This window comes from Ostrinia furnacalis, unplaced genomic scaffold (genome assembly GCF_004193835.3).
Source record: "Ostrinia furnacalis isolate ACB-3 unplaced genomic scaffold, ASM419383v2 OfSCF0399, whole genome shotgun sequence".
NCBI classification, from domain to species: Eukaryota; Metazoa; Arthropoda; class Insecta; order Lepidoptera; family Crambidae; genus Ostrinia; species Ostrinia furnacalis.
In genome coordinates this window covers 673-12,845 of record NW_021130638.1, presented here as the reverse complement: position 1 = coordinate 12,845, position 12,173 = coordinate 673, and the positions used below count along the sequence as shown (strand labels likewise).

General features: G+C 36.7%; 1 protein-coding gene across 1 annotated transcript; it reads right to left on the bottom strand.

Moving 5' to 3' along the window:
- Positions 1–1,107: 1,107 nt before the first annotated feature.
- Positions 1,108–10,735, bottom strand: Iyd (Iodotyrosine deiodinase; the record flags this gene model as incomplete). The annotated part of the gene is made up of 3 exons (XM_028319810.1): positions 1,108–2,200; positions 5,939–6,255; positions 10,416–10,735. Coding segments are annotated over 3 exons (820 nt in total), but the record flags the coding sequence as incomplete, so codon positions are not given.
- Positions 10,736–12,173: the final 1,438 nt, after the last annotated feature.

Below are 12,173 nucleotides of genomic sequence, written 5' to 3'. Positions count from 1 at the left end.
GAACCTTAACTTTGAACTCCTCCAATGTTCTTCTGATTAATTTCGTTGCGGGTCCAATGACAGTTTAACTTTCCCCCGGGACAAACTTGACCTTCACTGGTTGGGTTTTTATTGGCGGTCAAGCTGAAGATCATGGCTACACACGAGTTGCAGCGGTGGGAATAGTCCCGTAGATAGCGCCACTGGCTTAACTCCTAACGAGTAAACTGGGTCTTACACGCCAGTGACGCCAACCGGAGAGATTAAAGTACATAACAACAAATAAATACACACATTTATTTCAGATATTTTATTTACTATTTAAAAATACTTACAAAATAATTAGGTATTTACTAATTGCACAATTCAATGAGTATCACAAATTCAGCTTATTGAAACGAAAATTAGAAGTTCTATATTAAAGCAAATACCTTAAAAATAGTTGAGCTTTTAAGTCTTTAAGGCTAGGACAATAGTAGTGACTAAGTATCATAGTAAACAGCATATAAAAATATATAAAAAATATAGCTTATAATAAGTATGACTTTAGGTCAGTTTCCTAAGTTATCAAATTCACTTATAAGGGTGANAAGAAGAACTCTACGTCTCTCAAAGCTTCTTTGGAGAAGTAAGAGAGTGTCGAAATTGAGCCACTGTAATTGCTTTTTTTCGTGGGACAGTTTTGAAAGGCTATTTAAAACACTTAAAATATGAAATATCACATTTCTTTCATATCATTTGGAAGTCTTATATAATGTATTTTATGGCTATACTATTTTTAAATTACTAGAATCCCCGAGAAAGAAGGAATAACACAATTTATGAGTAGAAATAGAGTTAGGACGCGCCACCGCTATTAGATTTTGGGTCTTTAAAAATTTTTTTAGTACATAAAATAACTACCTATTGTCCTGAAGACTTTGCTATCGTGTAAAACGCTGTATAAACTATATACAGAAAAAAAATCATCGCTCTAGTTACATTTCTCCCATCGATTCTCAGCTCCGCCGCGTAAAAAACGTCTTTGGGATATTCACCCATAAACACCACATTATTAAGGAATCATTCCCTAAATGTAATGACAAAGAACCCTAAAAATCCAATCCCAATATTTTCTAATTATTCTAGTTAGTACAACTGTTTTCTCTTTTGATAAAAGATAAACATAGTTCAGTGGGTGGTATGATTTCGTATGATTTCTATTAAATTGTTAGAAAATCATTCATTTTTTAAGCAGTAAAATTACTTAAATTATCATGATGAGGATGAGGATGCGCGCCATGATAAAATCTTATCGACGATTTTATACGACAAAATGTATGGTCTCATCGTGCAAAATCGATAAAATGCCTCGATAAAAGTTGAACTGCCACGCATCCTAAGCCCCATCATCATCATTTCAGCCATAGGACGTCTACTGCTGAACATAGGCCTCCCCCAATGATTTCAACAATGGCCGGTTGGTGGTGGCCTGCATCCGGCGCCTTCCTGCTACCTTTATGATGCTTGATGATTCATCGTAGGCCTATAATTTCAAATATCTGTCGATGATTACTCAGCATTTTGCTATGAGAGAGAGATAATAATATGTTTGGATTCGCTGATATTCAGGCCCATTTTCCACCGCCAAAGAGGAATGAACTAGGGACGTCTAGCGGAGCGGTCTTCTAGCTAGTACATAAAATAAAATTGTTTTTGCACCGAGAAAGAGTTCTGTAGGCCTAAGATGCGCACCGTGATAACTTTTATCGACGTCAAAATGTATGGGGAAAATCGATAAAATGGCGTGATAACCACTTATCGGTGCGCGCATCCTAGGCCTACAGGAGTATTAATTTTATGAGCGAGCTCATTTTTACTCTTTTTGCCCTCGACACTTTGCTGGTGGAAACAGATGTATGCTTTTGTATTGCGAGATAAACGGAGTCATTAACTGCTCTTTCCACTCACGGTGGAAAACCCGCTTCAGTTTTGGACTGTATTTTCTCATAAACCTTCACAAAACATTGTATGCAAATTCTCCTATTTCTTCTAACTGTCATATCTTGACCAGGATCTCATCCAGCGGCTTTCTGCTCAAGTCGGGCACCGTGGCGCCATCTTGCGGGCGCCCCACAGGCAGCAGGAGTTCCAGCCGCTCGTTGTGTGGCCTGGAGAGGAGGTCTCGAAGGCGAGGGCTGCAGTTCAGAGGAGTGGAAGTGAGGGCCACTAGACCGCAGTACTGGAAATAGAAGGTAAATAACATTATTTTGATGGTGGTCACTTTTGTTGGTGAATCTTTTTTAATTGTTATGCATACAGCGCCATCTATCACATTTTATGTAGGTACTAGATCGGAGCCACGTAGAGATGGGTTTGTAGCCAGCTAGTTTTGATAATAACTGATTATTATCTATTAATAGCCATTAATAGCCATCCATTGGCTAGTAACCCTGCTATTAATAGTTTCTTACGTTTTTTCTTCCACCTTTAAAATCAAATCAATATTAAAATCAAACATTACTCAAAGAAACAAAAAGAACTAAAAAAACATCAATGTAATTTATATAAACGACATTGTAGTTAAAAAAGAATCTAAATATATACCTAAAAGGAGAAACTGACTGGCTTAGTGACAGATCAACGCACAGCCTAAACGGCTAAACGTAGGCACTCGAAAGGAAGGGACGTAGCTTAAATACCGTAGAGGTGCACTAAGAAAGGAATTACCGAAATTCCCAAGGGAACGGGAATTAGCCGGAAAATCCTTTTGTATGAAAAATCTAAACCGCTTAAGTCAGACGCTTGAAATTTGGCATGTAGGTACATTTGTAAACTTAAAGCTTAGTTACAACAAGGAATTCCCGAAATTCCCACGGGAACGGGAATTAGCGGGAAACTCTTTTTGTATGAAAAATCTAAACCGCTTAAGTTAGACGCTTGAAATTTGGCATGGAGGTACCTTAGTAAACTTAAAGCTTAGTTACAACAGGATTTTCCAAAATTCCCACGGGAACGGGAGTTAGCGGGAAAAACCATTTGTATGAAAAAATCTAAACCGCGTAAGATAGATGAAGGGGTAAAACGGGATCCACGCGTACGAAGTCGCGGGCGGCCGTTAGTGCTTAATAACAGGCGATACTAAAAAAATAGGTACATAAAATACCCAGAAAATGTCCATAAATAGTAAAAACTCACATATTTTTTGACTTTTTTTGTCGATAAAAATAGGTTTAGTAGTTCCGCCTATTTTCATATGTGCACTTTCTTAAGACTCACAATGTACTAGCGGCCGCCCGCGACTTCGTACGCGAGGATCCCGTTTTACCCCCTTCATCTATCTTACGCAGTTTAGATTTTTTCATACAAATGTTTTTTACCGCTAACTCCCGTTCCCGTGGGAATTTTACGATATCCTGTTGTAACTAAGCTTTAAGTTTACTAAGGTACCTGCATGCCAAATTTCAAGCGTCTAACTTAAGCGGTTTAGATTTTTCATACAAAAGGATTTTCCCGATAATTCCCGTTGCCGTGGGAATTTCGGGAATTCCTTGTTGTGCCTAAGCTTTCAGTTTACTAAGATACCTACATGCCAAATTTCAGGCGTCTAACTTAAGCGGTTTAGATTTTTCATACCAAAGGATTTCCCGCTAATTCCCGTTCCCGTGGGAATTTCGGGAATTCCTTTCTTAGTGCACCTTTACGGTACCTAAGCTACGTCCCTTCCAAATTTCAAGTGCATACGTTTAGCCGTTTAGGCTGTGCGTTGATATGTCACTAAGTCAGTCAGTTTCTCCTTTTAACGTGTTTTAGATTTTTTCATACAAATGTTTTTTCCCGCTAACTCCCGTTCTCGTGGGAATTTTGCAATATCCTCTTGTAACTAAGCTTTGAGTTTACTAAGGTACCTGCATGCCAAATTCCAAGCGTCTATCTTACGTGGTTTAGATTTTTTCATACAAATGTTTTTTCCCGCTAACTCCCGTTCCCGTGGGAAGTTTGCAATATTCTCTTGTAACTAAGCTTTGAGTTTACTAAGGTACCTGCATGCCAAATTTCAAGCGTCTATCTTACATGGTTTAGATTTTTCATACAAAAGGATTTTCCGGCTAATTCCCGTGCCCGTGGGAATTTCGGGTATTCCTTTCTTAATGCACCTCTACGGTACCTAAGCTACGTCCCTTCCAAATTTCAAGTGTTAAATTTGTAAACTATGAAAGGATATGTTTAATCATTAGTATAACATTAATAGCAGGGTTACCATCTGAAATCGGCTATTATTGGCTATTAATGGCTAATAACTGCTTTTAATCCGTTATTAGCCAATTGCTATTAATCGGATTATTAGCACTTACCCATCTCTAGAGCCACGTCGAAGCTTATAATAATTAAAAAGCGCAGACGCTAACAAATGCGCTTTAGAAGTGATAGTTTACTAAGAACCTAGTACAACAGTGGACGTCCTATGGCTGAGATGATGATGATGATGATGATTCATTTATATTTATAAAAATATCTCGTGATACGTTTACTAGTTGCAAACTGGCGAATACCATTATTATATCACCAGTGACGCTTACTGGTGAAAAAATACGACATTGGTCCAAATTCAAAATACCTGTTCCAAAGTGTGGCAAAATAAATATTTAGCGCTATTGCATTTGTAGGTTTAAATGATAACTACCTACGATTTAATTGAAGATATGAATGATAATATAAAAACTGAAGCCCTTGAAGATAAGATACTATAGATTGCGGAGAAGATAAAAATAGCATAGCGTTGTTGCTAGGCAGAGTCGTGAGTTGTAGTCGTGACTATCACGCACCATCAAAACCAATATCGTAAGGAAGAACCTTTATTTTTTTACTTCATTGGTATTTATACGTATGCATTTTGTAAGCCATAGACCATTCATTGCATTTTTTATGTCTGTGATAAAATCAGAAATTACTTTTACTGTAGAAAGTTAATTAATTTGATTTTTTTGCAAAAATGAAACAAAATTAATTTTTCGTCAAGTCACAGAATTCAGAGTTTAGATAAAAGCTAAGCTTGCTAGGCATTAAACACCTATCATCAAACAAAAAACGTATCTTTATAACATTTTTGAAATTATGCCTACAACGCGACGTTGATAAATAAAAATTTTATAGCCTTTCTAATAAATATGGATGTAATAAGCAGTAGATTACAGAGCTGATGATAACCACTTTATTGCTGGAAAATTCAAATTATTTTACAAAATTTCGTCGTCAATTAAATGGTGTTAATCTTTTCTTTTCCATTTAGTTCTTCAGTGTGTTTATGATGATGGACACTTTCAGAAGTTCATAAAAGGCACGCACTTGACAAAAATCCCATTAGACTACTAAACATAAGACTAAACATCATCATCATAATCATCATTTCAGCCACAGGACGGCCACTGCTGAACATAAGCTTAGTTTAGCTAGTCGGTAGCGGCCTACAACCATCCCCTTCTTGTTACCTTTATGAGACTACAAAAAATGTTTTATGAATAAACTAGCGGCCGCTCGCGACTTCGTACGCGTGGATCCCGTTTTATCCCCTTTAAATTTTTCCTGAATTTTCTTTGCTATAGACCCCACGGAGCCCGAGACGTTTCCAACGAATGCAAAACCGTGGAAATCGGTTCGTGCGTTCTAGAATTATAGCGTCAGGGAGGAAAACCCGACTTATTTTTATATAGTAGATCTAACTGAATTTTGAGAGAATTCTCGTGCCTCATCTCACCTGTATCATCATCAACAGCCGTTTACAGTCCACTGCTGGACTATGAGCCTCCTCCACTATAGTGGAGGGTTTTCTGAGATCGCAGTTTAAAAGAATGATATTTTTCAGAGAGCCCTGCTGCCCATTCTCTGTTTGATGTGTAGTCCCTAAGTCACCTCTTACGCCTAAGTGAGCCGTGTGGTGACGGCAGAGTAGAATACATTTGTCACCAACCCCTCTTCTCACCTGTATAGCAGCTAGCAATATCCCAGCTGCGATAGCCACGCTGATCTCACTGTAGTAATGCATCTTCTTCTTCCCATCTGGTCTCCAACTGTTCGTCTGTCTGAAGACCAAGACCAGCGCTGGAGCATCAGATAGATACGGCTTTATTGGCTTCGTAGCGAAGGGCTTTAAGTCCGTCACCCACTGCCTGGACATCCTCTTGGAGTAGTTCAGGTCCTCTTCCTCTTCCACTATGGTTCTGATGGCTTCTTTCATGTCAGGGTCTTGGACCACGACGAAGGTCCACGGCTCTGTGTGGGCTCCCGATGGGGATGTGCCTGGAATTAGAAATAACTTCATGAGACTTCGATTGCACCAGATAGCCCAAGAGTCTCAACTACCAAGATTTGAATGATGCTTTTTAGGGATCAGATCGGCGATCTATGTTTTAGGAGCAAATTGGAAGTTTGGTTTATCGGTTTATCCTTAATCATCACTTTATCTTCTATAGTTGATATACTATATTGATAATATTTTATTTTCCTTTGCCCTAATTTAGTGTGACTTTTAAAAACTCTAATGTCATCCCTTCTAACTCATGAAGTCTGCTGTCATAATATTTCAAATAATGCCATCAAAACTCCAATTTTGTGAATTATTATTTAAATAGAAGTAAACAAAATGTTAATTAAAATTAAAAGGGTGTACAAAATAACAATAATCGCAGTTTTCGTCTGCATATTGGTGACGTCATCATACTTGTACAGCGAGATGTCTCGGCGCAAGGAAGAGTGGCGGAAGTATATCCAAGATGATTACGACTGGGCGGCTTACAACCGTTCATTAATTAGGCGTGATTCTGACTAAAGTTATGTAATTACGAGCCACGATAGCCGAACGGTGAAGGGGTCGGAGTTGCCGACTCGAGATCCGAGGAACGCGGGTTCGAATCCCACCGCCGCTTGACTATTGTGGTGAGCCCACTCGTAACACAAGCTTATTTAGCTTAACACGAGGGACTGACGGGACTATTAGTAATTTGTGCAATACAAACTGCTAATAATCTTTAAAAAAAATACATAACCAAGTAGATTTCGCGGACTATCAACCTGGGAGTCAGTGAATGTTTTAAATAATCAACTTGAAAATATCGAACTGCCTAAGGCGGGAACAGTGAATGTTTCATTGAAGAAGAACAGACCTAAGTCCCTGATAAGCTGATGTCGTAGAGGACTTAGAGGTTTAAAAAGATGGTCCATTTTGTTGCCTGGAATAGTAGTCAACATACAACATGGGTGTAACTTGGTCTGAGAATTTTTTTATTAACGTTTTTATTTTTAGCAAATTATCCAAAAATATCTTTGGATAAACAAATGTTTTTATTTTTTACATTATACAATATTAACCAGACAGTAAGTTTTTGAATTTTAGTACATTGTTTTTTATACATATTTTGTCTTACTGCATCATCATTAGATCATTTAATATTTGTACTTAATGATATAATTATTATTATATCAGTAAAAAAGAAGAAAAATAGATTTGCGCAATGAAGAATGTTCACTAATTTTGTTTTTTAGCTTTCTGTATTCTCTGTTAAAAATAAAAAATACACGTGAAAGAATTATTTCGATACGTCAATTAGTTTCCAAGATATTGAATTTTAAAAGTGCGGGCGGCGGCCGGCCCGCCATTTTTTGCGCGTGACGTCATATTACAACGACTGGCTCATATTTGTATGGGTGGAATCTTGCAAATTGAATTAAGACCCACTTCCAGGCAACCGATTAAGCTGAAATTTCGCAAACACATGTGATTTGGATGACCATGCAATATTGTGATGACATGGAGCTGATCTGATGATGGAGCTGGAAGGTGGCCATAGGAACTCTATAATAAAACGACTTAAATGCATCGAGTTTGGGCTCGTTCGTTTTGTATTGATGAGTATTTTAATTCTTATAGTAATCGGGGTCTAATGATGGAGCTGGAAGGTAATTCGCAATAAAACGACACAATCGCATCAAGTTTGGGTTTGGTTCAATTTTAATTTCTGTGATGGGTCTGGGTGTTAATATGTATAATAAGTTTGTATTTACAAAAAAAAAATATTTAAGTATGTTTATATCCGTTTTCTAGTGAGCGGACGCTGTGAATGTACGTCACAATGGTAGGGATATTCGATATACATCGATGTATTGAAAACATCGATGTTTACAATGCGATACATCGAATGGATCCGATGTTTTGAAAAGCTATTGAAATACTCGATGTATCGATGTTTTTAAGTTATCAGTGTTAAAACATCGAATCGATGATAACCAATTAAAATTTCATAAAACTCAAGTCTGACCACTAAAATTTTACTTATACGGACAACCCAACTTGTATTTTAAAAATGTTGGCAACACTGCGTACGAGTGCAGTGAGTGTAGTGTCTCTAGTGACAATAAAAAAAAACTGTTATGTCAATGTCGCGTCACGCGTGATGTCGGTCAATGTCGGTTGGCGAGTTTGTTTGTGTCAATCAACAAAGAAATAGGCTGAAAGGCAAACGTTTAAATAAACTGTTGTTTTTGCAAAGTCTTCCAAAAGAACACTGGAAATACTTAGGATATAACAAACTTATAAAAATAAATGCGGATGTTTTTTTTTTATTCTTACTTTAATATACAGTGTGAGTCACGTTAAAGTGTACATATGAAAATAGATGAAACTAGACCTATTTTTATCGACAAAAAAGAGGTCAAAAAATTTTTGAGATTTTTTTTATTTTTTATAGAATTTTTTTTCTTCCAATTACTTATTGTAAAGAAAACGTAATAACTTTTAAACTAAGCGGTATATCCTGATATGATTGGGATAGAGACATGCGATTTTAGGTTTTACAAAGATAATACGATAGAGAATAATACAAAGTAATAAAAACCACCTGTTATAGGGACATTTTTTGGAGAAATTTATCAAATAACCAAAAAAACACGAATTAAAAAGCAGATTTTTTTCAAAAACTGTCATTTTTTATTATTTGTTGGCATTTTTTGTGTATTTTATATATTTTTTTAGTATCGCCTGTTATTTAGCATTATTACTGTTTTTATTTTATCAGGATATACCGCTTAATTTAAAAGTTATTACGTTTTCTTTACAATAAGTAATTGGAAGAAACAATTTTTTATAAAATAAATAAAAAAAAAAACAAAAAATTTTTGACCTCTTTTTTGTCGATAAAAATAGGTCTAGTTTCTTCTATTTTCATATGTACACTTTAATGTGACTCACACTGTATAATGAAGATTTTTCTCATGTATGGCTTTTACTGTTTTTTAATAATACAATGCTTAAATTAGTAGATTATAAAATTTTTTAAAAAAGTACTCGATTTATACAAAACATCGATGTTTTCTTCCAATACATCGAAAGAAATCGATGTACAGTTTTAATATATCGAATCGAAAAAAACATCGATGTTTTTTCAAAGTGGACACCCCTACACACGGGGTCACGTGACCGTCGGCGGGACTCAATATTTAAGCGAACTTTGAATGCCTATAAAATCATAACTACTGGGTATTTTTGAATGAAATAAAAAGTAATGTATTTGTAAATGTAAAAGCTTAACTGTAACATAGGTTTCAAGTGATTTTGCATACCTAGTAACATTCTCAATTACTTGTTTGATATGAATAATTATAATTGCCCCATCTGCTGGAGCAATAAACTGGCACTAACGACTGAGGTCGGTCATCCAGGGCAATTAGTGATATCGTATCACGGATGGACCAATTATTATAATGCCAGTGTACGGAAGCTATCATCTGTTTTATCATTGCTTAAAACATTTACATTATAAAGCGGTTTAAATGAAAAAAGTTCATCATCATCATTTTAGCCACAGGACGACCACTGCTGAACATAGGCCTCCCCCAACGATTTCCACATGGCCCGGTTGGTATCGGCCTACATCCAGTGCCTTCCTGCTACCTTTATGAGGTCGTCGGTCTATCTTATAGATGAAGGCCAATGAGGCTGCGAAAAAATTTAATGGTCACAAATTCCTCAAGACATGGGTATACGGCTATTACAGGTCAAACAATTATTTTAGACGTACATTTTACGAGCTGTAATTATATAAATATAGTTTGCCCTACCACCACTTTGGGACAGCCTTAATCTGATGGTGAAAAGGAGTAACGGAAGAAACTTATTGTTAGTTCATTCACTCTATAACCAGAAACTACTCTGAACAGTCATACAAAATGGGCACTAATCCAAAAAAATATTATTTGATTTGCCCATTATTTCAGCTGTAAATATTGACAACCAGTCTTAGAACTTTCCATCTTTTCTGCCAAAATTCTGCTTTCTGCTTTGACAGCAAACTCAATACTAAATATCTTCATTTCTTCCATAATAGTACATATTACGTAGATGTTACAGTGTGTTACAATAGAGATCATTAAGGACCCTGTTGGGCTCTGTATACAAATTAACTCACCTGCAGTCTTAATAATATTCTCCAACACCCCATCTGGTATAGGTTCAGGGCTGAATGCCCTTACGGTTCTCCTTTCCGCCATCAGCTCGTAGTACTCCCTGGACCTCTTGAGGACCTCCTCGTCGGACCTCCTCGCCGGCTTGTAGGGGACGTGAGGAGTGTTTTCTGGAAGGGCGGGGATGAGCTGGTCTGGGTCGTCGTCATCTTCTGGAAAATCTCGTTCTGGAATTGGAAAAAATAAGGGGTTAACTTTTTTTTTATCCACAACGAGAAAGCTCTTGGCCTGTATCTCACCTGATGGTAAGTGATGATCAGGCCGAAGGTGGAAGCGAGCTTCACCCGGAATCGTCAACCACAGAGGAACTGGCTATCTTACCTCTAACTGCCGGAACACAACATGTTGTTATGGCGACAGACTTAGGTAAGATGGTGGTAGCTAGCCAGGCGGGCTTAAAACAAACCCTACAGAAACCAACCAAACCGAACAGAAAATTCTGCCCCCACTGGGAATCGAACCCGGGACCTCTGCGTCTGAACCAGGTGGTCTAACCACTAAAGCACAGAGGCGGTTATGGAAAAAGAAATAAGGTTTTTATCAAAATTTTATCTGAATAATTGACGGAACCTCTGCGATAAGGTTAAAGTTGAACTTTGTGCTGTTATCCACGTGATTTATACATGCAAGTTACCTTGAACAGATAAGAAAAATAACATAAAGAAGAACGGTCATCTGTGACCCAGGCCCGACAGAAACGAGACATACCTCAGTTTTTTTGTCATGTCTTAATTAGTTAAATTATATAGTTTTTACATTCGAAATCTATGTATAACACCAAAATATTACCCTTTGTTTTTGTTCAGGCGTTATACAAAAACTAATACAAAATGCCTGTTTATCACCAAAATTGGTAAATGTATGTACCTAAATGTCTATTACAGCTGCTATGGAATGTATCTAGGTGACCTGGAGATACAGCCGGATTATACAGGGCGGAAACGAGAAGTTACAAAATCCAAAAATTCAATGTTACCAGCTTCCATAATCTGTAACCTATTATTGGTACCATTTGAAAGAGCTCGTGAAGCACTTTCAGAATCAGTAACTAGTTTTTCGATATCTTGCATAGTTTAGAAATAATCGAGTGAGATCACTTATCGTTCCATAATGTATAACCACCCTGTATAATCCGGCTGTATCTCCAGGTCACCTAGATACATTACATAGCAGCTGTAATAGACATTTAGGTACATACATTTACCAATTTTGGTGATAAATAGGCATTTTGTATTAGTCTTTGTATAGCGCCTGAACAAAAACAAAGGGTAGGGTTTTGGTGTTATACATAGATTTCGAATATAAAAAATATATAATTTAACTAATTAAGACATGACAAAAAAATTGAGATATGTCTCGTTTCTGTCGGGTCTGGGTTTTTTTTGTATGGGGCGTGACCGTTCTTCTTTATTAGCAACTTTTTTCTCGTATTTAAGCAAAGGTTTCATTGCTCCTATGATAAGTTTTATTTGTAAAATTGAATTGCAATCTATCTTGCACTAGTAGATTATTTCCTAAATACCTAATCTACACTAATATTATAAAGAGGAAAACTTTGTTTGTTTGTTTGGTTGTAATGAATAGGCTCAAAAACTACTGGACCGTTTTTAAAAATTCTTTCACCATTCGAAAGCTACATTATCCACGAGTAACATAGGCTACATTTTATTTTGAAAAAAAAAATGTAGTCCACGCGGGCGAAG